At 66.5% G+C, this 26,353-nt stretch overlaps 1 protein-coding gene across 1 annotated transcript in view; it reads right to left on the reverse strand.

The window, feature by feature from the left end:
- Nucleotides 1–26,353, reverse strand: part of LOC144950726 (solute carrier family 12 member 1-like) — a 66,000-nt gene that overhangs the window by 16,023 nt on the left and 23,624 nt on the right. Inside the window, 18 exon segments of the mRNA XM_078880799.1 lie at nt 84–171; nt 342–448; nt 856–996; nt 1,878–1,916; nt 1,918–1,990; nt 2,466–2,565; nt 13,477–13,597; nt 13,599–13,633; nt 13,952–14,053; nt 14,626–14,749; nt 15,369–15,479; nt 16,661–16,818; nt 17,381–17,395; nt 17,398–17,464; nt 19,066–19,193; nt 20,656–20,767; nt 21,481–21,591; nt 24,779–24,918. Coding sequence (XP_078736925.1) covers nt 84–171; nt 342–448; nt 856–996; nt 1,878–1,916; nt 1,918–1,990; nt 2,466–2,565; nt 13,477–13,597; nt 13,599–13,633; nt 13,952–14,053; nt 14,626–14,749; nt 15,369–15,479; nt 16,661–16,818; nt 17,381–17,395; nt 17,398–17,464; nt 19,066–19,193; nt 20,656–20,767; nt 21,481–21,591; nt 24,779–24,918 — 1,772 coding nt within the window.

Below are 26,353 nucleotides of genomic sequence, written 5' to 3' on the forward strand. Positions count from 1 at the left end.
GTGCCTCCCTCCACCCCCCACTTCACCCCACTCCCACACTATGCCCCCCCCCTTCACCCACCGCCCCCCCCGCCACCCCGGGCCTCACCTTGCAGCTGCAGGGCGGAGGAGATGTCGAAGCCCTCGCGCACGCGAGCCACCACCACCCCGAACTGCAGGTCAAACGCGTCGCTGCGGGCACAGGGCACGGGCGTTAACACGCGAGGGTCGCGGGGGGGCGGGGTCACGGGGGGGGGGTCACGCGGGGGGGGGGGGGGTCACGAGGGGGGGGTCACGGGGGGGGGGTCACGGGGGGGGGGGGTCACGGGGGGGGGGGGGGGGGGGTGCCGCGTGGCGCTCACTGTACGGCGTGGATGTAGCTCTCCACGGCGGCGCCGTCTGCCCGCCGCCAGTCCTTCTTGAAGCCCAGCACCAGGGTGTTGGGCTTCATGCGGCCCAGGCCTGCGGCCTGCGGGCGGGCGGGGGGGGGGGAGAGGCGGCACGCGCATGGGGCAGAGGTCGCAAACGGGTTTTGATTCCGTACCCGTACCCGGCCGCACCAGGGTCGCAAACGGCTACCCGTACCCGTACCCGGCCGGGTACGGGTAGCCGGGGTATCGGGTAGGGTACGGGTATCGGGTACCCGGTTGCGACCTCTGACATGGGGTTACCCACCGGTGACGATGTCGTACGGACAGCCCCCCCCCACCCAGCCCCCCCACCCAGCCCCCCCACCCAGCCCCCCCACCCAGCCCCCCCACCCAGCCCCCCCACCCAGCCCCCCCACCCAGCCCCCCCACCCAGCTCCCCCACCCAGCCCCCCTACCCAGCCCCCCACCGTTACCGTCCCCCCCCCCCGCCGCCCCCCGCGCTGACCTGCAGCAGGACCTGCACGCCCTCGCGTAGGTCGTGGCTGCACACGGGCGAGTAGAACGCCTTCTTGTGCTCCTTGAGCAGCCAGCGCTGGTGCTTCACTTGGGCCGCAAACAGCTCCTTGAGCGCCTGGCGCTGGGGGCCCTGCGGGGGGGCGAGAGGGGGGGGGGGGGAGTGGGGAGGGGGGCAAGGGGGTCACCATTTGCCCCCAGACTCTGCGAGCGATCGAATCGACCGACCAACCGAGCGAGTGATCATTTGATCAAGCAAGCGTTCGATTGACCGAGCAGGCAATCGACCGAGCGAGCTATTGATACAGTAAATTTAGCTGTGACGGTCCCACCTGATGACGGAGACTTGTGTTGCCTCCGAAACGTCGTGATTTATTATTTTATTTCTATTATTATTTCTACTATTTGTATTATTTCTTTTTACCTACGTGACTTTACCGAGTATGAATCCTTGCAGTCACAAAAGCTTCAAATCTAGAGCGAGCTATTGATTGACAGAGCGAGCGAGTGATCGACCGAGCGATTTCATTTGGCAAAGTGTGAATGAAGGTAACCACGCGAGAGCTCTTCTCTCGTCATTGCCCAGCCCGACTGTTGCGAGCGCGAGAAAGGGGTTCGTGGTCGCACCGCGGCCGTGGCCCCTGGACCCCCTGGCCACGCGGTCAAGCTTCCAGCGGCCTGGGTGAGAACTCAAGACCAAGATGAGTCTCATTCGCAAGAGCGGGTGTGAACGAGCGTGGGGGTGAGCGAGCGTGGGGGTGAATGAGCGAGCGGTGTGAACCAGCGAGCGAGCGGGCGAACGAGCGAGCGAGCGAAAGAGCGAGCGGGTGAGCGAGCGAGGGGTGTGAATGAGCGAGCGGGTGAGCGAGCGAGGGGGTGAATGAGCGAGCGGGTGAATGAGTGAACGAGCGAGCGGTGTGAGCGAGCGAGCGGGTGAGCGAGCGAGTGGGACAGCAGGGGTGGGCGGGGTGGAGGGGGATGAGGAGGGGGATGAGGAGGGGCTGCGTCTCTCACCTGCACCACGTGGCCACAGATGAGGAGGCCCACGTTCTTGGGTGAAGCAGTGGACGAGGTCGATGAGCGCCGGGCGGTGAGGGGGGGCGCCCGTCATCACCAGGCACTGCGGCCTGCGGGCCCGGAGACACGGAGGACGGGGGACACGGAGACAGGGAATGGGGGACACGGAGGACAGGGGACACGGAGACAGGGAATGGGGGACATGTCAGGGGACACGGAGACGGGGGACACGGAGACAGGGGACACGGAGACAGGGGACACGGAGACAGGGAATGGGGACACGGAGACGGGGGACACGGAGACAGGGGACACGGAGACAGGGAATGGGGACACGGAGACAGGGGAAATGTCAGGGGACACGGAGACGGGGACACGGAGACAGGGGACACGACGGGGGACACGGAGACACGGAGACGGGGAACACGGAGACAAGGGGGACACGTCAGGGGACACGTCGGGGGACACGTCGGGGGACACGGCGGGGGACACGGCGGGGGACACGGAGACAGGGAGACGGGGGACACGGAGACAGGGGACGTCGGGGGACACGGCGGGCGACACGGCGGGGGACACGGCGCGCAGTACCGGAAGTTCTTGACGTGCTCCTCGACGCCGTAGAGGCGCAGGTTGTCCTGCAGCGCGTTCAGGTAGGACAGCGCCTGCGTCGACGAGCCCCAGTTCACGTCTGCTCCACACGGGGGGGGGGGGGGCCGGGAGTCAGTGTGGGGGGAGGGACAGGGAGGAGGAGGTGGTGAGGGGTGGAGAGCGAGGGGGTTGGTAGGAGGGTGAAGTGGGAAGGTGATGGGAAGAGGGTGAGGATGGGGGTCAGGAAGAGAGCGAGGTGGAGAGGGTGGTGAGGGTGGAGAGGTGTGGAGAGGGTGGAGAGGGTGATGAGGGTGGAGAGGGTGGCGAGGGTGGCGAGGGTGGTGAGGGTGGCGAGGGTGGAGAGGGTGGCGAGGGTGGAGAGGGTGGCGAGGGTGGCGAGGGTGGCGAGGGTGGCGAGGGTGGTGAGGGTGGCGAGGGTGGCGAAGGTGGAGAGGGTGGCGAGGGTGGCGAGGGTGGCGAAGGTGGAGAGGGTGGGGAGGGTGGAGAGGGTGGCGAGGGTGGAGAGGGTGGTGATGGTGGCGAGGGTGGGGAGGGTGGGGAGGGTGGAGAGGGTGGCGAGGGTGGCGATGGTGGCGAGGGTGGCGAGGGAGGTGAGGGTGGAGAGGGTGGCGAGGGTGGCGAGGGTGGAGAGGGAGGTGAGGGAGGTGAGGGTGGCGAGGGTGGAGAGGGAGGTGAGGGTGGTGAGGGTGGAGAGGGAGGTGAGGGAGGTGAGGGTGGAGAGGGAGGTGAGGGTGGTGAGGGTGGAGAGGGAGGTGAGGGAGGTGAGGGAGGTGAGGGTGGCGAAGGTGGAGAGGGTGGCGAGGGTGGAGAGGGTGGAGAGGGTGGAGAGGGAGGTGAGGGTGGTGAGGGTGGCGAGGGTGGCGAGGGTGGCGATGGTGGAGAGGGTGGAGAGGGAGGTGAGGGTGGTGAGGGTGGAGAGGGAGGTGAGGGAGGTGAGGGAGGTGAGGGTGGCGAAGGTGGAGAGGGTGGCGAGGGTGGAGAGGGTGGAGAGGGTGGAGAGGGAGGTGAGGGTGGTGAGGGTGGCGAGGGTGGCGAGGGTGGCGATGGTGGAGAGGGTGGAGAGGGTGGTGAGGGAGGTGAGGGTGGTGAGGGTGGTGAGGGTGGCGAGGGTGGTGAGTGTGGCGAGGGTGGAGAGGGAGGTGAGGGTGGTGAGGGTGGTGAGGGAGGTGAGGGAGGTGAGGGTGGTGAGTGTGGAGAGGGTGGCGAGGGTGGAGAGGGTGGCGAGGGTGGAGAGGGTGGAGAGGGTGGCGAGGGTGGAGAGGGTGGAGAGGGTGGAGAAGGTGGCGAGGGTGGAGAAGGTGGCGAGGGTAGAGAGGGTGGCGAGGGTGAAAAGGGTGGCGAGGGTGGCGAGGGTGGAGAGGGTGGCGAGGGTGGAGAGGGTGGAGAAGGTGGAGAGGGTGGCGAGGGTGGAGAGGGTGGCGAGGGTGGAGAGGGTGGAGAGGGTGGAGAGGGTGGCGAGGGTGGAGATGGTGGAGAGGGTGGAGATGGTGGAGAGGGTGGGAAGGGTGGGGAGGGTGGAGAGGGTGGCGAGGGTGGAGAGGGTGGAGAGGATGGAGAGGGTGGAGAGGGTGGCGAGGGTGGCGATGGTGGCGAGGGTGGCGAGGGTGGAGAGGGTGGCGATGGTGGCGAGGGTGGAGGAGGGTGGAGAGGGTGGTGAGGGAGGTGAGGGTGGTAAGTGTGGCGAGGGTGGAGAGGGTGGAGAGGGTGGTGAGGGAGGTGAGGGTGGTGAGTGTGGCGAGGGTGGCGAGGGTGGAGAGGGTGGCGAGGGTGGAGAGGGTGGAGAGGGTGGAGAGGGTGGTGAGGGAGGTGAGGGTGGTGAGTGTGGCGAGGGTGGAGAGGGTGGTGAGGGTGGAGAGGGTGGTGAGGGTGGCGAGGGAGGGAGAAGGTGGTGAGTGTGGCGAGGGTGGAGAGGGTGGCGAGGGTGGAGAGGGTGGAGAGGGTGGCGAAGGTGGAGAGGGTGGAGAGGGTGGCGAGGGTGGCGCGAGGGTGGCGAGGGTGGCGAGGGTGGCGAGGGTGGAGAGAGGTGGCGAGGGTGGCGAGGGTGGAGAGGGTGGAGAGGGTGGAGAGGGTGGCGAGTGTGGCGAAGGTGGAGAGGGGTGGCGAGGGTGGAGAGGGTTGGCGAGGGTGGAGAGGGTGGCGAGGGTGGAGAGGGTGGCGAGGGTGGCGAGGGTGGAGAGGGTGGCGAGGGTGGCGAGGGTGGCGAAGGTGGAGAGGGGTGGCGAGGGTGGAGAGGGTGGAGAGGGTGGCGAGGGTGGCGAGGGTGGAGAGGGTGGAGAGGGTGGCGAGTGTGGCGAGGGTGGCGAGGGTGGAGAGGGTGGAGAGGGTGGCGAGGGTGGCGAAGGTGGAGAGGGTGGCGAGGGTGGCGAGGGGTGGCGAGGGTGGCGAGGGTGGCGAAGGTGGAGAGGGTGGAGAGGGTGGTGAGGGTGGTGAGGGTGGCGAGGGGTGGCGAGGGTGGCGAGGGTGGAGAGGGTGGTGAGGGTGGAGAGGGTGGAGAAAGTGGCGAGGGTGGCGAGGGTGGAGAGGGTGGCCGAGGGTGGAGAGGGTGGAGAGGGTGGAGAGGGTGGAGAAAGTGGCGAGGGTGGCGAGGGTGGAGAGGGTGGAGAGGGTGGCGAGGGTGGAGAGGGTGGCGAGTGTGGCGAGGGTGGAGAGGGTGGCGAGGGTGGCGAAGGTGGAGAGGGTGGAGAGGGTGGTGAGGGTGGAGAGGGTGGAGAGGGTGGCGAGGGTGGCGAAGGTGGAGAGGGTGGGGAGGGTGGAGAGGGTGGCGAGGGTGGAGAGGGTGGCGAGGGTGGAGAGGGTGGCGAGGGTGGAGAGGGTGGCGAGGGTGGCGAGGGTGGAGAGGGTGGCGAGGGTGGCGAGGGTGGAGAGGGTGGAGAGGGTGGCGAGGGTGGAGAGGGTGGCGAGTGTGGCGAGGGTGGAGAGAGTGGCGAGGGTGGCGAGGGTGGCGAAGGTGGAGAGGGTGGCGAGGGTGGAGAGGGTGGAGAGGGTGGAGAGGGTGGCGAGGGTGGCGAAGGTGGAGAGGGTGGGGAGGGTGGAGAGGGTGGCGAGGGTGGAGAGGGTGGTGAGGGTGGCGAGGGTGGCGAGGGTGGAGAAGGTGGAGAGGGTGGAGAGGGTGGAGAGGGTGGTGGGTGAGGGTGGCGAGGGTGGTGAGGGTGGAGAGGGTGGCGAGGGTGGCGATGGTGGAGAGGGTGGTGAGGGTGGTGAGGGTGGCGAGGGTGGAGAGGGTGGTGAAGGTGGAGAGGGGTGGAGAGGGTGGCGAGGGTGGAGAGGGAGGTGAGGTGGCGAAGGTGGAGAGGGTGGTGAGGGTGGCGAGGGTGGAGAGGGGTGGTGAAGGTGGAGAGGGAGGTGAGGGTGGTGAGGGTGGTGAGGGTGGCGAGGGTGGCGAAGGTGGAGAGGGAGGTGAGGGTGGTGAGGGTGGAGAGGGAGGTGAGGGTGGTGAGGGTGGTGAGTGTGGTGAGGGTGGAGAGGGAGGTGAGGGTGGTGAGGGTGGCGAGGGTGGCGAGGGTGGCGAGGGTGGCGAGGGTGGCGAGGGTGGAGAGGGGCGGTGAGGGTGGAGAGGGTGGTGAGGGTGGCGAGGGTGGCGAGGGGTAGCGAGGGTGGCGAGGGTGGTGAAGGTGGCGAGGGTGGAGAGGGTGGCGAGGGTGGTGAGGGTGGCGAGGGTAGCGAGGGTGGCGAGGGTGGCGAGGGTGGCGAGGGTGGAGAGGGTGGCGAGGGTGGAGAGGGCGGTGAGGGTGGAGAGGGTGGTGAGGGTGGAGAGGGTGGTGAGGGTGGCGAGGGTGGCGAGGGTGGAGAGGGCGGTGAGGGTGGAGAGGGCGGTGAGGGTGGAGAGGGTGGCGAGGGTGGTGAGGGTGGCGAGGGTGGCGAGGGTGGAGAGGGCGGTGAGGGTGGAGAGGGTGGTGAGGGTGGCGAGGGTGGCGAGGGTAGCGAGGGTGGCGAGGGTGGTGAAGGTGGCGAGGGTGGAGAGGGTGGCGAGGGTGGCGAGGGTGGCGAGGGTAGCGAGGGTGGCGAGGGTGGCGAGGGTGGCGAGGGTGGCGAGGGTGGCGAGGGGGGCGAGGGTGGCGAGGGTGGCGAGGGTGGCGAGGGAGGTGAGGGTGGTGAGGGTGGTGAGGGTGGCGAGGGTGGAGAGGGCAAAGAGGGTGGCGAGGGTGGAGAGGGTGGAGAGGGTGGAGAGGGTGGCGAGGGTGGCGAGGGTGGAGAGGGCAAAGAGGGCGGTGAGGGTGGAGAGGGTGGTGAGGGTGGCGAGGGTGGCGAGGGTGGAGAGGGCGGCGAGGGTGGAGAGGGCGGCGAGGGCGGCGAGGGCGGCGAGGGTGGCGAGGGTGGCGAGGGTGGCGAGGGTGACGAGGGTGGCGAGGGTGGCGAGGGTGGCGAGGGTGGCGAGGGTGGCGAGGGTGGCGAGGGTGGCGAGGGTGGAGAGGGTGGCGAGGGTGGCGAGGGTGGCGAGGGTGGCGAGGGGGGCGAGGGTGGAGAGGGTGGCGAAGGTGGCGAGGGGTGGCGAGGGTGGAGAGGGTGGCGAGGGTGGCGAGGGTGGCGAGGGTGGCGAGGGTGGCGAGGGGGGCGAGGGTGGCGAGGGTGGCGAGGGTGGCGAGGGTGGCGAGGGTGGCGAGGGTGGCGAGGGTGGCGAGGGGTGGCGAGGGTGGCGAGGGGGGCGAGGGTGGAGAGGGTGGCGAGGGTGGCGAGGGTGGCGAGGGTGGCGAGGGTGGTGAGAGTGGCGAGGGTGGCGAGGGTGGCGAGGGTGGTGAGGGTGGTGAGGGGGGCGAGGGCGGAGAGGGCGGTGAGGGTGGAGAGGGTGGTGAGGGTGGAGAGGGTGGTGAGGGTGGAGAGGGTGGCGAGGGTGGCGAGGGTGGCGAGGGTGGCGAGGGTGGAGAGGGTGGCGAGGGTGGCGAGGGTGGAGGGTGGCGAGGGTGGCGAGGGTGGCGAGGGTGGCGAGGGTGGCGAGGGTGGCGAGGGTGGCGAGGGTGGCGAGGGTGGAGAGGGTGGCGAGGGTGGCGAGGGTGGAGAGGGTGGCGAGGGTGGAGAGGGTGGCGAGGGTGGAGAGGGTGGTGAGGGTGGTGAGGGTGGTGAGGGGGGCGAGGGTGGAGAGGGTGGTGAGGGGGGCTAGGGGGGCAAGGGGGGCGAGGGTGGCGAGGGTGGAAAGGGTGGAGAGGGTGGCGAGGGGGGCGAGGGTGGCGAGGGTGGCGAGTGTGGAGAGGGTGGTGAGAGTGGCGAGGGTGGTGAGAGTGGCGAGGGTGGCGAGGGTGGCGAGGGTGGTGAGGGTGGCGAGGGTGGCAAGGGGGGCGAGGGTGGTGAGGGTGGCGAGGGGGGCGACGTGGTGAGGGTGGCGAGGGTGGCGATGGTGGCGATGGTGGCAATGGGGGTGAGGGTGGAGAGGGTGGTGAGGGTGGAGAGGGTGGTGAGGGTGGCGAGGGTGGCGAGGGTGGCGAGGGTGGAGAGGGTGGCGAGGGTGGCGAGGGTGGCGAGGGTGGAGAGGGTGGCGAGGGTGGCGAGGGTGGCGAGGGTGGCGAGGGGGGGCGAGGGTGGAGAGGGTGGCGAAGGTGGCGAGGGTGGCGAGGGTGGCGAGGGTGGCGAGGGTGGCGAGGGTGGTGAGGGTGGCGAGGGTGGCGAGGGTGGAGAGGGCGGTGAGGGTGGAGAGGGTGGTGAGGGTGGCGAGGGTGGCGAGGGTAGCGAGGGTGGCGAGGGTGGTGAAGGTGGCGAGGGTGGAGAGGGTGGCGAGGGTGGCGAGGGTGGCGAGGGTAGCGAGGGTGGCGAGGGTGGCGAGGGTGGCGAGGGTGGCGAGGGTGGCGAGGGGGGCGAGGGTGGCGAGGGTGGCGAGGGTGGAGAGGGTGGAGAGGGTGGCGAGGGTGGAGAGGGTGGAGAGGGCAAAGAGGGCGGTGAGGGTGGAGAGGGTGGTGAGGGTGGCGAGGGTGGCGAGGGTGGAGAGGGCGGCGAGGGCGGAGAGGGCGGCGAGGGCGGCTGAGGGCGGCGAGGGTGGCGAGGGTGGCGAGGGTGGCGAGGGTGGCGAGGGTGGCGAGGGTGGCGAGGGTGGCGAGGGTGGCGAGGGTGGAGAGGGTGGCGAGGGTGGCGAGGGTGGCGAGGGTGGCGAGGGGGGCGAGGGTGGAGAGGGTGGCGAAGGTGGCGAGGGTGGCGAGGGTGGCGAGGGTGGAGAGGGTGGCGAGGGTGGCGAGGGTGGCGAGGGTGGCGAGGGTGGCGAGGGGGGCGAGGGTGGAGAGGGTGGCGAGGGTGGCGAGGGTGGCGAGGGTGGCGAGGGTGGCGAGGGTGGCGAGGGTGGCGAGGGTGGCGAGGGTGGCGAGGGTGGTGAGGGTGGTGAGGGGGGCGAGGGCGGAGAGGGCGGTGAGGGTGGTGAGGGTGGAGAGGGTGGTGAGGGTGGTGAGGGTGGAGAGGGTGGCGAGGGTGGCGAGGGTGGCGAGGGTGGCGAGGGTGGAGAGGGTGGAGAGGGTGGAGAGGGTGGCGAGGGTGGCGAGGGTGGAGGGTGGCGAGGGTGGCGAGGGTGGCGAGGGTGGCGAGGGTGGCGAGGGTGGCGAGGGTGGCGAGGGTGGCGAGGGTGGCGAGGGTGGAGAGGGTGGCGAGGGTGGAGAGGGTGGCGAGGGTGGAGAGGGTGGCGAGGGTGGAGAGGGTGGTGAGGGTGGTGAGGGTGGTGAGGGGGGCGAGGGTGGAGAGGGTGGTGAGGGGGGCAAGGGGGGCAAGGGGGGCGAGGGTGGCGAGGGTGGAAAGGGTGGAGAGGGTGGCGAGGGGGGGCGAGGGTGGCGAGGGTGGCGAGTGTGGAGAGGGTGGTGAGAGTGGCGAGGGTGGTGAGAGTGGCGAGGGTGGCGAGGGTGGCGAGGGTGGTGAGGGTGGCGAGGGTGGCAAGGGGGGCGAGGGTGGTGAGGGTGGCGAGGGGGGGCGACGTGGTGAGGGTGGCGAGGGTGGCGATGGTGGCGATGGTGGCAATGGGGGTGAGGGTGGAGAGGGTGGTGAGGGTGGAGAGGGTGGTGAGGGTGGAGAGGGTGGTGAGGGTGGCGAGGGTGGCGAGGGTGGCGAGGGTGGAGAGGGTGGCGAGGGTGGCGAGGGTGGCGAGGGTGGCGAGGGTGGCGAGGGTGGCGAGGGTGGCGAGGGTGGCGAGGGTGGCGAGGGTGGAGAGGGTGGCGAGAGTGGCGAGGGTGGAGAGGGTGGCGAGGGTGGCGAGGGGGGCGAGGGTGGCGAGGGTGGCGAGGGTGGCGAGGGTGGAGAGGGGGGCGAGGGTGGCGAGGGTGGCGAGGGTGGAGAGGGTGGCGAGGGTGGCGAGTGTGGAGAGGGTGGTGAGGGTGGCGAGGGTGGCGAGGGTGGCGAGGGTGGCGAGGGTGGCGAGGGGGGCGAGGGTGGCGAGGGTGGCGAGGGTGGCGAGGGTGGCGAGGGTGGCGAGGGTGGCGAGGCTGGCGAGGGGGGCGAGGGTGGCGAGGGTGGCGAGGGTGGCGAGGGTGGCAAGGGGGGCGAGGGTGGAGAGGGTGGCGAGGGTGGCGAGGGTGGCGAGGGTGGAGAGGGTGGAGAGGGTGGAGAGGGTGGCGAGGGTGGCGAGGGTAGAGGGTGGCGAGGGTGGCGAGGGTGGCGAGGGTGGCGAGGGTGGCGAGGGTGGCGAGGGTGGCGAGGGTGGAGAGGGTGGCGAGGGTGGTGAGGGTGGAGAGGGTGGCGAGGGTGGCGAGGGTGGAGAGGGTGGCGAGGGTGGAGAGGGTGGCGAGGGTGGAGAGGGTGGTGAGGGTGGTGAGGGTGGTGAGGGGGGCGAGGGTGGAGAGGGTGGTGAGGGTGGAGAGGGGGGCAAGGGGGGCAAGGGGGGCGAGGGTGGCGAGGGTGGAAAGGGTGGAGAGGGTGGCGAGGGGGGCGAGGGGGGCGACGTGGTGAGGGTGGCGAGGGTGGCAAGGGGGGCGAGGGTGGTGAGGGTGGCGAGGGGGGCGACGTGGTGAGGGTGGCGAGGGTGGCGATGGTGGCGATGGTGGCAAGAAGGGTGAGGGTGGAGAGGGTGGTGAGGGTGGAGAGGGTGGTGAGGGTGGAGAGGGTGGCGAGGGTGGCGAGGGTGGCGAGGGTGGCGAGGGTGGCAAGGGTGGCGAGGGTGGCGAGGGTGGCGAGGGTGGCGAGGGTGGCGAGGGTGGCGAGGGTGGCGAGGGTGGAGAGGGTGGAGAGGGTGGCGAGGGTGGCGAGGGTGGCGAGGGTGGAGAGGGTGGAGAGGGTGGCGAGGGTGGAGAGGGTGGCGAGGGTGGCGAGGGTGGAGAGGGTGGAGAGGGTGGCGAGGGGGGCGAGGGTGGCGAGGGTGGCGAGGGTGGAGAGGGTGGAGAGGGTGGAGAGGGTGGAGAGGGTGGTGAGGGTGGAGAGGGTGGAGAGGGTGGCGAGGGTGGAGAGGGTGGAGAGGGTGGTGAGGGTGGTGAGGGTGGCGAGGGTGGCGAGGGTGGAGAGGGTGGTGAGGGTGGAGAGGGTGGTGAGGGTGGAGAGGGTGGAGAGGGTGGTGAGGGTGGAGAGGGTGGAGAGGGTGGCGAGGGTGGAGAGGGTGGCGAGGGGGGGCGAGGGTGGCGAGGGTGGAGAGGGTGGAGAGGGTGGCGAGGGTGGCGAGGGTGGAGAGGGTGGCGAGGGTGGCGAGGGTGGCGAGGGTGGCGAGGGTGGCGAGGGTGGAGAGGGTGGCGAGGGGGGCGAGGGGGGCGAGGGTGGCGAGGGTGGCGAGGGTGGCGAGGGTGGAGAGGGTGGAGAGGGTGGTGAGGGTGGAGAGGGTGGTGAGGGTGGTGAGGGTGGTGAGGGTGGCGAGGGTGGAGAGGGTGGTGAGGGTGGAGAGGGTGGAGAGGGTGGTGAGGGTGGAGAGGGTGGAGAGGGTGATGAGGGTGGAGAGGGTGGAGAGGGTGGCGAGGGGGGCGAGGGTGGCGAGGGTGGAGAGGGTGGAGAGGGTGGCGAGGGTGGCGAGGGTGGTGAGGGGTGGCGAGGGTGGCGAGGGTGGCGAGGGTGGAGAGGGTGGTGAGGGTGGAGAGGGTGGTGAGGGTGGCGAGGGTGGCGAGGGTGGAGAGGGTGGCGAGGGTGGCGAGGGTGGTGAGGGTGGAGAGGGTGGAGAGGGTGGCGAGGGTGGAGAGGGTGGCGAGGGTGGAGAGGGTGGTGAGGGTGGCGAGGGTGGCGAGGGTGGAGAGGGCAAAGAGGGCGGTGAGGGTGGAGAGGGTGGAGTGGGTGGCGAGGGTGGAGAGTGTGGCGAGGGTGGAGAGGGAGGCGAGGGTGGTGAGGGTGGTGAGGGTGGAGAGGGTGGCGAGGGTGGAGAGGGTGGCGAGGGTGGCGAGGGTGGAGAGGGAGGTGAGGGTGGTGAGGGTGGTGAGGGTGGAGAGGGTGGTGAGTGTGGTGAGGGTGGAGTGGGTGGCGAGGGAGGCGAGGGTGGCGAGGGTGGCGAGGGTGGCGAGGGTGGAGAGGGTGGCGAGGGTGGCGAGGGTGGCGAGGGTGGAGAGGGTGGCGAGGGTGGAGAGGGTGGCGAGGGTGGAGAGGGTGGTGAGGGTGGAGAGGGTGGAGAGGGTGGCGAGGGTGGAGAGGGTGGCGAGGGTGGAGAGGGTGGAGAGGGTGGTGAGGGTGGCGAGGGTGGCGAGGGTGGCGAGGGTGGAGAGGGCAAAGAGGGCGGTGAGGGTGGAGAGGGTGGAGTGGGTGGCGAGGGTGGAGAGGGTGGGGAGGGTGGCGAGGGTGGCGAGGGTGGTGAGGGTGGAGAGGGTGGAGTGGGTGGGGAGGGTGGCGAGGGTGGCGAGGGTGGAGAGGGTGGGGAGGGTGGCGAGGGTGGAGAGTGTGGCGAGGGTGGAGAGGGAGGCGAGGGTGGCGAGGGTGGAGAGGGTGGTGAGGGTGGAGAGGGTGGTGAGGGTGGCGAGGGTGGTGAGGGTGGCGAGGGTGGAGAGGGTGGCGAGGGTGGCGAGGGTGGAGAGGGTGGTGAGGGTGGAGAGGGTGTAGAGGGTGGCGAGGGTGGAGAGGGTGGCGAGGGTGGAGAGGGTGGAGAGGGTGGCGAGGGTGGCGAGGGTGGAGAGGGCAAAGAGGGCGGTGAGGGTGGAGAGGGTGGAGTGGGTGGCGAGGGTGGAGAGGGTGGGGAGGGTGGCGAGGGTGGCGAGGGTGGCGAGGGTGGAGAGGGTGGAGTGGGTGGGGAGGGTGGCGAGGGTGGCGAGGGTGGCGAGGGTGGAGAGGGTGGGGAGGGTGGCGAGGGTGGAGAGTGTGGCGAGGGTGGAGAGGGAGGTGAGGGTGGAGAGGGTGGCGAGGGTGGAGAGGGTGGCGAGGGTGGCGAGGGTGGAGAGGGAGGTGAGGGTGGTGAGGGTGGTGAGGGTGGAGAGGGTGGTGAGTGTGGTGAGGGTGGAGAGGGTGGCGAGGGAGGCGAGGGTGGTGAGGGTGGTGAGGGTGGCGAGGGTGGCGAGGGTGGCGAGGGTGGAGAGGGTGGCGAGGGTGGCGAGGGTGGAGAGGGTGGCGAGGGTGGTGAGTGTGGCGAGGGTGGAGAGGGAGGTGAGGGTGGTGAGGGTGGTGAGGGTGGAGAGGGTGGCGAGGGTGGAGAGGGTGGCGAGTGTGGCGAGGGAGGTGAGGGTGGAGAGGGTGGTGAGGGTGGTGAGGGTGGTGAGGGTGGAGAGGGTGGTGAGGGTGGAGAGTGTGGCGAGGGTGGAGAGGGTGGTGAGGGTGGAGAGGATGGTGAGGGTGGTGAGGGTGGCGAGGGTGGTGAGTGTGGCGAGGGTGGCGAGGGTGGTGAGGGTGGCGAGGGTGGAGAGGGTGGTGAGGGTGGTGAGGGGGGCGAGGGTGGTGAGGGTGGTGAGGGTGGTGAGGGTGGAGAGGGTGGTGAGGGTGGTGAGGGTGGAGAGGGTGGTGAGGGTGGTGAGGGTGGCGAGGGTGGAGAGGGTGGCGAGGGTGGAGAGGGTGGCGAGGGTGGCGAGGGTGGTGAGGGTGGCGTGGTTGGCGATGGTGGTGAGGGTGGTGAGTGTGGTGAGCGTGGTGAGCGTGGTGAGGGTGGTGAGGGTGGCGAAGGTGGTGAGGGTGGCGAGGGGGGCGAGGGGGTGCCCCCGCGCCGCACCGGGCTTCTTGTACACCACGTAGATGTAGAGCCCCAGCACGATGGCGTAGGTGATGAGCGCCGCCCACCAGTTGATGACGAACATGACGGCGCAGCAGAGCACGGCGCCAAACAGAGACACCCCACATGTTGTAGTAGCGGAAGGCGGGGCGCCAGCCTGCACACACACACGCACACACACACTCGCGTCACCGCCCCCTCTCCGCGCCCCCCCCCTCTCCGGGCTCCCCCTCCCCTCTCCGCGCCCCCCCCCCTCTCCGGGCTCCCCCTCCCCTCTCCGCGCCCCCCCCCCTTTCCGCGCACCCCCCCCTCTCCGCGCCCCCTCCCCTCTCCGCGCCCCCCCCCTCTCCGCGCCCCCCTCACCTCTCCGGCGCCCCCTCCCCCTCTCCGCGCCCCCCTCACCTCTCCGGCGCCCCCCCCTCCCCGGCCCCCCCCCTCTCCGGCCCCCCCCCCCCTTTCCGGCGCCCCCCCTCACCGGGAGACTTGGCGAAGGAGGCGTGGAAGCAGGAGAAGTTGATGAGCGCGTAGGAGGCCAGGAAGAAGTTGGAGATGATGGGAGCGATGGTGTTCAGCTCCGCTACGCACACGCACAAAGATCCCCCGTGTAGCCTCAACAGACTGTTGGGGCAAGTGCTGTTAGCGAGCACCTACGAAGGCCGGAACGGCACACGAGGGGGGTGGGTGGCCAGCACCACGCCCGACCGCCTTTGTCTCCCCAGTGGCGATGTTTACACACCACACCGGGTACAAATTTGACTTTGTCTCCCCAGTGGCGATGTTTACACACCACACCGGGTACAAATTTGAGGCCGAGTCGACTTAGGGGAGGCCCAGGACCGGTTCAGATAATCACAACCGGTGTTGGCCATGAGCGGGAATCGAACTCGGGTCGCCGGGTTCGTAGTGCAGCGCGCTAACCACTACACCACCGCTCCCCCAACACCACGAGACACACACAGACACACACACAGACACACACACAGACACACACACAGACACACACACAGACACACACACAGACACACACACAGACACACACACAGACACACACACAGACACACACACAGATACACACACAGACACGATTGCGTGCGGCGGTGGTCGTGGTGGCGCTGCGGGGGTCACGGGAGGTCGCGGCGGTTTGCTCACCGATGAGGATGAACGCGAGGGCGATGAAGAAGGTGAGGATGTAGCCGCGGATCGGCTCGTTGTTCTTGCCGTAGCCCGTAGCGAACATCCCGATCCCCGGGTAGATGTTGTCCTTGCACAGAGCCTACAAAGACAAAGACCCCACGTGTAGCCTTCACAGACCGTTGGGGCAAGTGCTGTCGGCGAGCGCCTACGAAGGCCCGCACGGCACACGAGGGGGAGGCCAGCGCCACGCCCCGCCGCCTTTGTCTCCCTCGCGGCAATGTTTAGACACCGCACTCGGTGGGGGTCATTTGAGGCCGAGTCGACCTAGGGCAGGCCGAGGACAACTTCACGTAATCACCACTGGTTTGGGCGCGAGGGAGAATGCAACTCCGGTCGCCGGGGTTCGTAGCGCGGCGCGCTAACCATTGTGCCGCCGCTCCCCACATAGCCAACAAAGACAAAGATCCCCCATGTCGCCTTCAACAGACTGTTAGGGCAAGTGCTGTTCAGCGAGCACCCAGACACGCACAAACACACACACTCACAAGGACCGCACAAAGCGTGGCCGGGTCACGCGTGGGTACAACAGGCCCACCTCGACCGCCACGTCCGACCGGCGGGTGCGAGCGTAGGCCGCGTGCAGGGGGGCCGCGGCCTTTACTAACAAGCGGGGGGAACACGCCACCGCTCGGGCCACCGTCACCGCCCCCCCCCGACCCGAGCCAACGCAGCAGCAGCGCCGGCGGCGGCGGCGGCACTCGCCTGGAAGACCTTGGAGCGCTGACGAGGGAGGCGAGCGCCGAGGAGAGCGTGGCCGAGAAGATGCCGGCGATGATGAGCGGCCCGAAGCCCGAGACCATGGACATCACCTGCTCACGCACCGCACCACCATCAAGCTCCCACCCCCTCCCCCCCCCCCCCCCCCCCCCCCCCCCCGTGTGGCCTTCACACACCGCTGGGGCAAGGGCTGTTCGCGAGCAGAATCTACGCAGGCTGGCTACGGTGTGCGGGCGGCTGGCGCCACGCCCGGCCGCCTTTGTCTCCCCAGTGGCGATGTTTACTACACACCGCACCAGGTACTAATTTGGGGCTGAGTCGACCTAGGGGAGGCCCGGGACCGGTTCAGATAATCGTCACCGATGTTGGCAGTGAGCGGGAATCGAACCCGTGTCGCCAGGTTCATAGCGCAGCGCGCTAACCGCTACACTATCGCTCCCCACACAGACACACACGCACACGCACAGACACACGCACAGACACACACGGAGAGGGCGGCAGAGAGAATCGCAGCCCGGGCACTCACCACTCACCCCTGCATCTCCCCTCTCATCTCACTACTCCCCTGCACACTCTCCTGCCTCTCCCCTCTCATTACAGCCTCCGTCTCCTCTGCTGCTTCCGCTGTCTGCTCAAAACCTTGCTCCTGTGCCCACGACTGACCGCCTCTCTCCCTCCCTCCCTCTCTCCTCCCTCTGACCGAGCGCTGCTGGAGCCGCCCCCCACGTGGCGATGACTCCGCGTCGTAGCCGCGACCTTCGCTCGGTGACCCCCCCCCTTCTTCTCGCCCCCCCCCTCCTTCTCAGCACCCCTCCCCTCCTTCTCGCACCCCTCCCCTCCTCCTCCTAGCCCCCCCCCTCCTCCTCGCCCCCCCCCTCCCCGCCCCCCCCCCCTCCCCGTCGCCCACCCCCCTCCTCCTCATCCCCCCCCTCCACCTCGCCCCCACCTCCTCCTCCTCCCCGCACCTCCACCTCGCCCCCCCTCCTCCACCTCGCCCCCCCTCCACCTCGCCCCCCCTCCTCCACCTCGCCCCCCCCTCCACCTTGCCCCCCCCCCTCCTCCTCCTCCCCGCACCTCCACCTCGCCCCCCCCTCCTCCACCTCGCCCCCACCTCCTCCACCTCGCCCCCACCTCCTCCACCTCGCCCCCACCTCCTCCACCTCGCCCCCACCTCCACCTCTCCCCCCCTCCTCCTCCCCGCTCGCCCCCCCCGGGCGGCCGCCTTGCCTCCGCGAGCGCCCCCCCCCCCTCCCGACCCGCTCGACCTCTCGACCTGGAAGTTGTTCATGAGGCCGAACTTGCAGGTGCGGTCAACGGAGCAGCTGGAGAAGTCGAAGCCCAGGCCGCACTCGGCGTTGGTGCAGTTGGTGGAGATGCCGGCCACGTAGGTGTCGTTCAGGTTCCCCGAGGCGTCCCGCAACACGCAGGACGCTACGAGCACACGTGTACAAAGACAAAGATCCCCCAGCGTAGTCTTTGACGGACCGTTGGGGCAAGTGCTCTTAGCGAGCACCTACGAAGGTCGGCACAGCGCACGACGGGGTGGGTTGGCGGGCGCCACGGCTGGCCACGGTTGGCGACGTACGGTGCGAAAGAAGTTAAGTTCCACGTACGTACACACACCGCACCAGATGCTCATTTGGAGGCACGTACACACACGCACGCACGCACGCACACACACACGCACGCACGCACGCACCCGCACGCACGCACGCACACGCACGCACGCGCACGCACGCGCACGCACGCACGCACACGCACGCACGCACACGCACGCACGCACGCACGCACGCACGCACGCACGCACGCGCACGCGTGCCAGGCGTTGGCAGCGACTCCGTGGACGCGCCGCCCGCCCCACGTAGCACCTCGTCGGCAGCCCGTGCCAACAGCTGCTGCCAAGATGAATGAGCCAAGGAATGACCGAGCAAATAAATAAATAACCAGGGGAGCGAAGGAGAAATGAAGGAATGAGGTAGCGCTGGGAGCTCACCGGCACACACAGCACGGCGATGTAGGTGATCGTGGTGATGAGGATGGCCAACATGGTTCCCTTGGGGATGGCAGCTTGCGGGTCCTGCAGATGGCACGGCAGCGTAGGGGTGTTGTAAGTAGCGGCAACGTCACGGCACGGTGGGGCAACGGAAACAGAGATGGGGCGGAGGGGTGGCGGGCAATGTCGGTGGCTTGGCATGGGGGGTGGTTGTGATGGTAGCAGTGCTCGGTCGGTAAGGTGGTGGTTGTTAGTGATTCGGTGGGTGTGTGGGTGTGGTGGGTGTGGTGGGTGTGGTGGTAGTGGTGGTTAGTGGTGGGTCATGGGTGTTGTGGTGGGTGTGTGGGGTGTGGTGGTGGTGGTTCCGTGGATGTCGTGGGTGCAGTGAGAATGTGAGTATAGTGGGTGTGTGAGTGGGGTGGTGGTTGGTGGTGGTGGTGGTTCTGTGGGTGTGTGAGTGTGGTGGTGGTTGGTGGTGGTGGTGGTTCTGTGGGTGTGTGGGTGTAGTGGGTGGTGGTGGTTGGTGGTGGTGGTTCTGTGGGTGTGTGGGTGTAGTGGGGTGGTGGTGGTTGGTGGTGGTTCTGTGGGTGTGTGAGTGTGGTGGTGGTTGGTGGTGGTTCTGTGGGTGTGTGGGTGTAGTGGGTAGTGGTGGTTGGTGGTGGTGGTTCTGTGGGTGTAGTGGGTGTGTGAGTGTGGTGGTGGTTGGTGGTGGTTCTGTGGTTCTGTGGGTGTAGTGGGTGGTGGTTGGTGGTGGTGGTTCTGTGGGTGTGTGGGTGTAGTGGGTGGTGGTGGTTGGTTCTGTGGGTGCAGTGGGTGGTGGTGGTTGGTGGTGGTGGTGGTTGGTGGTGGTTCTGTAGGTGTAGTGGGTGTCGTGGGTAGTGGTGGTGGGTGTAGTGGGTGGTGGTTGGTGGTGGTGGTTGGTGGGTGTAGTGGGTGTAGTGGGTGGTGGTGGTGGTGGTGGTTGGTGGGTGTAGTGGGTGGTGGTTGGTGGTTCTGTGGGTATAGTGGGTGGTGGTGGTTGTTGGTGGTGGTGGTTGGTGGTGGTGGTGGTGTGGGTGGTGGTGGGTGTAGTGGGTGGTGGTTGGTGGTGGTGGTGGTGGTTGGTGGGTGTAGTGGGTGGTGGTGGTGGTGGTTCTGTGGGTGTAGTGGGTGGTGATGGTTGGTGGTGGTTGGTGGTGGTTCTGTGGGTGTGTGGGTGTAGTGGGTGGTGGTGGTTCTGTGGGTGTGTGGGTGTAGTGTGTGGTGGTGGTTCTGTGGGTGTAGTGGGTGGTGGTGGTTGGTGGGTGTGTGGGTGTAGTGGGTGGTGGTGGTTCTGTGGGTGTGTGGGTGTAGTGTGTGGTGGTGGTTCTGTGGGTGTAGTGGGTGGTGGTGGTTGGTGGGTGTGTGGGTGTAGTGTGTGGTGGTGGTTCTGTGGGTGTAGTGGGTGGTGGTGGTTCTGTGGGTGTGTGGATGTAGTGTGTGGTGGTGGTTCTGTGGGTGTAGTGGGTGTAGTGGGTGTAGTGGGTGGTGGTGGTGGTGGTGGTTGGTGGGTGTGTGGGTGTAGTGGGTGGTGGTGGTTGGTGGTGGTGGTGGTGGTTGATGGTGGTTGGTGGTGGTGGTGGTGGTTGATGGTGGTTGATGGTGGTGGGTGGTGGTGGTGGTGGTAGTTGGTGGTTGGTGGTGGTGGTGGTGGTGCAGCGCCTCACGGCGAGGTCGCCGGAGATGTTGGCTCCGGCGAGGATTCCCGTGGCGGCCGGGAAGAAGATGGCGAACACGGAGAAGAAGCCCTCGCCGTCACGGAAGTCGGGGCCAAAGTTCTCCGCAAAGATGGACGCTGCTCACACAGAGACACATACACAGACACACACACACAGACACGTAGAGACACACATAGACACGTAGACACACACACACAGACACACACAAAGACACGTAGAGACACACACACAGACAGACACACACACAGACACGTAGAGACACACATAGACACGTAGACACACACACACAGACACACACACAGACACGTATAGACACACATACAGACAGACACACACACAGACACGTAGAGACACACATAGACACGTAGACACACACACAGACACACACACAGACACGTAGAGACACAACAACAACAACCGCCATTCGCCACTAAGTGGTGGTGACGTCACCACGACGCTTGTGCCAGGCCAAGTGCACCTTGAGGCCACGTGAAGTGTCGAACGCCCGCTGGCAGGAGGTCACGGGGCAGACCCAGCAGGTGCCACGGGTCGACTGACTGAGATGACCGAGATGACTGAGATGAGTGGCCGATGCACCACCTGTGCCCCCTACTGTGCCAACTTGCTGTGCTTTAGCCACCCGGCGCTCCGCTCGTTGTTGTGAGCGTCGCTCCTCCGCCCTCCGTTGTTGCTGGGGGGCGACTGCCTCCAACTGCCCAGTAGCGTCCTTCACGAGCCTCCTCCACAGAGGCCGATCTTGACACCGCTGGTACCAGTCATCGGCAAGTCCACTCAGCTCCACGTCCTCTTGTACCACATCACTACATCTCTTCTCTAGCCCGTGCCGCGCCCGTTTAGCCCCCTCGATCCGGCCGAACAAAAGCTGTTTAGGCATGCGGTGGCTGGGCATGCGGGCTACATGACCCAGCCAACGTAGCCTTGCCTGCTGGAGGAGCTCACCGATGGGACTTTGCCCAGATCTTTCAAGGATTTGTGAGCTCCTCACACAATCCAGCCTGGTTAAACACAGGATGGATCATAGGCAGGCCAGCCTAAATGTTTCCAACCGGCGAAGATGCTCCATTAGGGAGGTCCACGTTTCGCAAGCGTAGAGAAGGGAGGGAATGACCGTGGCCGAGAAGACCTGAAGCTTCGTGCGGAGCGACAGACCAGGTAGCTTCCACACAGCGTTACGCAACCGATGAAAATATATTGCCGCTCGACTGATTCGGAGTGAGACCTCTGCTGTTAAACTGGAGCCGGTCATAAGCACACTGCCCAGGTATGGGAAACTCTCCACTCTCTCCACAACTTCCCCATCACCGATTGGGAGATCAACACACACACACAGACAGAGAGACACACACACACAGACAGAGACACACACACAGACACGTAGAGACACACACAGACACACACACACAGACACGTAGAGACACACACACAGATGTGCAGAGAGACGCGCACAGCCCCATCCTTTGAGTCCCCAGTTGGCACCCGGTTAGCCCCCCATTAGCCCCCCGTTGACCCCCCGTTGGCCCCCTGAGGGACCCCAAGGGACCCCGAGGGACCCCGTACCCTTGTAGTTGAAGAAGCCCTGCGCCTGCTTCTGCCGCGACACGGGGATGACCGTGCCGATGAAGAAGTTGGCGATGGCGATGAGGAGGATGACGAGGAGCACCACCTGGGCCTGCACTCGGGGGGGGGGGGGGGGGGGCGGTGATGGTGGAAGAGGATGTGATGCGATTGGTGATGGTTGAGGTGGTGATGGTGGTGGAAGTGGTGGAGTGATGGCGAAGGTGGTGATGGTGGAGGTAGTGGACGAGGTAATGGTGGAGGTGGTGGACGTGGTGGACGTGGTAATGGTGGTGGACGTGGTAAACGTGGTGGTGGTAGATGTGGTGGTGGTGGTACATGTGGTGGTGGACGTGGTGGTGGTGGTGGATGTGGTGGAGGTGGTGGACGTGGTGGTGGTGGACGTGGTGGACGTGGTGGTGGACGTGGTGGTGGTGGTGGATGTGGTGGATGTGGTGGTGGTGGTGGACATGGTGGTGGACGTGGTGGTGGTGGATGTGGTGGATGTGGTGGATGTGGTGGAGGTGGTGGACGTGGTGGTGGTGGACGTGGTGGACGTGGTGGTGGACGTGGTGGTGGTGGTGGATGTGGTGGATGTGGTGGTGGACATGGTGGTGGACGTGGTGGTGGTGGATGTGGTGGATGTGGTGGACGTGGTGGTGGACGTGGTGGTGGTGGACGTGGGCGACGTGGTGGTGGTGGTGGGAGATGTGGTGGTGGTGGACGTGGTGGTGGACGTGGTGGAGGTGGTGGTGGACGTGGTGGAGGTGGTGGTGGACGTGGTGGTGGTGGACGTGGTGGACGTGGTGGTGGATGTGAGGCTCGCACCTTGGCCTCCCACTCCATGCCGGCGGCCGTGATGCCGAGGAGAAGGAGCACGGTGATGGTGCCGATGATGCGGATGTCGTTACTGTCGTCCACCATCACCGCGTCGTTCACCTGCTCGCCCACACGCAGTCAACACCGCCATCACCACCATTAACACTGCCAACAACAAAGCCAACAACACCGCCATCAACACCATCACCGCCATCAACACCACCATCACCACCGTCAACACCACCATCAACACCGATGATGCGGATGTCGTTACTGTCGTCCACCATCACCGCGTCGTTCACCTGCTCGCCCACACGCACCGCCAACAACACCGCCGTCAACACCACCATCACCACCGTCAACACCACCATCACCACCGTCAACACCACCATCACCACCGTCAACACCATCAACACCACCATCACCACCGTCAACACCACCATCACCACCATCAACACCACCATCACCACCATCAACACCATCAACACCACCATCACCACCGTCAACACCATCAACACCACCATCACCACCGTCAACACCACCATCACCACCATCAACACCACCATCACCACCATCACCGCCATCAACACCACCATCACCACCGTCAACACCACCATCACCACCATCAACACCACCGTCAACACCACCATCACCACCGTCAACACCACCATCACCACCATCACCGCCATCAACACCACCATCACCACCGTCAACACCACCATCACCACCGTCAACACCATCAACACCACCATCACCACCGTCAACACCACCATCACCACCATCAACACCACCATCACCACCATCACCGCCATCAACACCACCATCACCACCGTCAACACCACCATCACCACCATCACCGCCATCAACACCGATGATGCGGATGTCGTTACTGTCGTCCACCATCACCGCGTCGTTCACCTGCTCGCCCACACGCACCGCCAACAACACCGCCGTCAACACCACCATCACCACCGTCAACACCACCATCACCACCGTCAACACCACCATCACCACCATCAACACCACCATCACCACCGTCAACACCACCATCAACACCATCACCGCCATCAACACCACCATCACCACCGTCAACACCACCATCAACACCATCAACACCACCATCAACACCATCACCACCGTCAACACCACCATCACCGCCATCAACACCACCATCACCACCGTCAACACCACCATCAACACCATCACCGCCATCAACACCACCATCACCACCGTCAACACCACCATCAACACCATCACCACCGTCAACACCACCATCACCACCGTCAACACCACCATCAACACCATCACCGCCATCAACACCACCATCACCGCCATCAACACCACCATCACCACCATCACCACCATCAACACCACCATCAACACCATCACCACCGTCAACACCACCATCACCACCGTCAACACCACCATCAACACCATCACCACCGTCAACACCACCATCACCACCGTCAACACCACCATCAACACCATCACCACCGTCAACACCACCATCAACACCATCACCACCACCATCACCACCATCAACACCACCATCAACACCGCCATCACCACCGTCAACACCGCCATCACCACCGTCAACACCACCATCAACACCATCACCGCCATCAACACCACCATCACCACCGTCAACACCACCATCAACACCATCACCGCCATCAACACCACCATCACCACCATCACCACCATCAACACCGCCATCAACACCGCCATCACCACCGTCAACACCACCATCAACACCATCACCGCCATCAACACCACCATCACCACCGTCAACACCAACACCATCACTGCCATCAACACCGCCATCACCACCGTCAACACCACCATCACCGCCAACAACACCGCCATCAACACCGATGATGCAGATGTCGTAACTGTCGTCCACCATCACCGCGTCGTTCACCTGCTCGCCCACACGCAGTCAACACCGCCATCAACACCACCATCACCACCGTCAACACCACCATCGCCGCCATCAACACCACCATCACCACCGTCAACACCACCATCAACACCATCACCGCCATCAACACCACCATCAACACCATCACCACCGTCAACACCACCATCACCACCGTCAACACCACCATCAACACCATCACCACCGTCAACACCACCATCACCACCGTCAACACCACCATCAACACCATCACCGCCATCAACACCACCATCACCACCGTCAACACCACCGTCATCGCCGCCATCAACACCACCATCACCACCGTCAACACCACCATCAACACCATCACCGCCATCAACACCACCATCACCACCGTCAACACCACCATCAACACTATCACCGCCATCAACACCACCATCACCACCGTCAACACCACCATCGCCGCCATCAACACCACCATCACCACCGTCAACACCACCATCAACACCATCACCGCCATCAACACCACCATCACCACCATCAACACCACCATCAACACCATCACCACCGTCAACACCACCATCACCACCGTCAACACCACCATCAACACCATCACCACCGTCAACACCACCATCACCACCGTCAACACCACCATCAACACCATCACCGCCATCAACACCACCATCACCACCGTCAACACCACCGTCATCGCCGCCATCAACACCACCATCACCACCGTCAACACCACCATCAACACCACCATCAACACCATCACCGCCATCAACACCACCATCACCACCGTCAACACCACCATCAACACTATCACCGCCATCAACACCACCATCACCACCGTCAACACCACCGTCATCGCCGCCATCACCACCGTCAACACCACCATCAACACCATCACCGCCATCAACACCACCATCAACACCGTCAACACCACCATCAACACCATCACCGCCATCACCGCCATCAACACCACCATCACCACCGTCAACACCACCATCACCACCATCAACACCGCCATCAACACCGCCATCAACACCGCCATCACGACCGTCAACACCACCGTCAACACCATCACTGCCATCAACACCGCCATCACCACCGTCAACACCACCAACACCACCATCAACACCACCATCAACGCCACTGTCACCACGCCCAACCTAGCATCATCACGCACCACTATGCTTTCACCGAGCACCAATAGTGCACGTGCACACACGTGAACTATTGGTGCTCGTGCACACACGTGCGTGTCTGTGTCCACATGTACCGGTGTGTGTGTGTGTGTTCTTGTAGCTGCCTGAACCGCCGTGTCTCTTCACACCCCCCGTGCCCCCCCTGTACCCCCCCCGTGCCCCCCCCCCCGTTGCCCCCCCCGTTTCCCCCCCACATCCTCACCACCAGCAGGTCGCGCACGGTCTCGGAGAAGCCGACGACGTACATGGCGACGGCCACGGCGTTGGCGAACGCGAAGATGAGGCCGATGGAGCCCCCAAACTCGGGGCCCAGGCTGCGCGAGATCAGGTAGTAGGCACCACCTGCGCACAGCGGGGGGGGGGGGGGCTCTGAGCACCAGCCTCGGCTCCACACGGGGTCACACCCCACACGGGTACCCCCCCCGCCCCCCCCTCCACCTGCCGAGGGGCGGGGCCAGGGGGCCCCTGTGGGGGCGGTGGAGGCGCCAGGCGAGGTCTCCCCGGCTCCGTCCGCCAATTGTGATTGTGGCGCGGGGGGGGGGGTCGGGCCCCCCGACCCTCTGAACCCCCGCCCACCCCAGGCGCCCATTGTTCCAATTGTGCCATAGTCTCCCGCGAGCATCCTAGCGGCTCCCTCCCTCCCTCCCTCACTCACTCACTCCCTCCCTCACTCACCCACTCCCTCCCTCACTCACTCACTCCCTCCCTCCCTCCCTCCCTCACTCCCTCCCTCACTCCCTCCCTCCCTCACTCCCTCCCTCCCTCCCTCCCTCACTCCCTCACTCACTCCCTCACTCACTCCGTCACTCACTCCCTCCCTCACTCCCTCCCTCACTCCCTCCCTCACTCCCTCCCTCACTCCCTCCCTCCCTCACTCCCTCCCTCCCTCACTCCCTCCCTCCCTCCCTCACTCACTCACTCCCTCACTCCCTCCGTCACTCACTCCCTCCCTCACTCCCTCCCTCCCTCACTCACTCACTCACTCCCTCCCACCCTCCGTCACTTAGTGGGCGCTCGCCAACGTTGGCCGCGGCGTGCGCCGGGAGATCTCAACTCTGGCGTCGCCCGCGCTCCGTTGGCGGCCTTCCGCACCCGCCGCGTCCGCTCCCTCCCTCTCGTGCCTCTCGTCGCTATGGCCGTGGCGGCCGAGGATCCGCGCGCCCACTTGGCCAAGGCGTAAACGTAGGAAGAGAGGTGGGGGATGGTCGTGCCCAGGGTGCGACTCACCTCGTGCCTTACCTCGCGGCTGCGGCGGCCTCCTCGCCAGGCCCTGGCGGTACTCACCGCGCCAGCCCGGTGAAAGCGACACGCAGTGTGGGGGTAGAGGGGGGGGGGGAGTGTGCCCACAAGCGCTTGCAACGATTCGCAGACCTCCCTCGGGGATTCAACTCGTAGTCGATTGCGGCGACGCGATTCTATTTAGCGACGATTTGGAGCGCGGACGCCGCGATCGCTCGGATCGCCCGCAGCGGCCGCGGGGCGACCGTCACCCGCGGCAACGCGGTCGCCACGAGCGACTGTAGCAACTTGGGTGGCCGGCGGAGTTCTCTCCCCCGCCAATGATTGGTCTACGGACCGAAATACTGGCCTGGTACCGGTGGTCACGAGTTGATCGGTGGGATGGGGGAGGCCTGAAAGTTGCCACCCCGAGTGCCCACAATGGGAGGGGGGGGCAGCTTATATCGGAATTGTTGGGATTTCTGGGCGGGCAACGAGATGTTTGCGGTGGCGAGTGCTGCCGCAACCGTTCCCAGCGACGACTTGCCGCCGACGATTG

Source organism: Lampetra fluviatilis, chromosome 59, assembly GCF_964198595.1.
Source record: "Lampetra fluviatilis chromosome 59, kcLamFluv1.1, whole genome shotgun sequence".
Lineage (NCBI taxonomy): Eukaryota > Metazoa > Chordata > Hyperoartia > Petromyzontiformes > Petromyzontidae > Lampetra > Lampetra fluviatilis.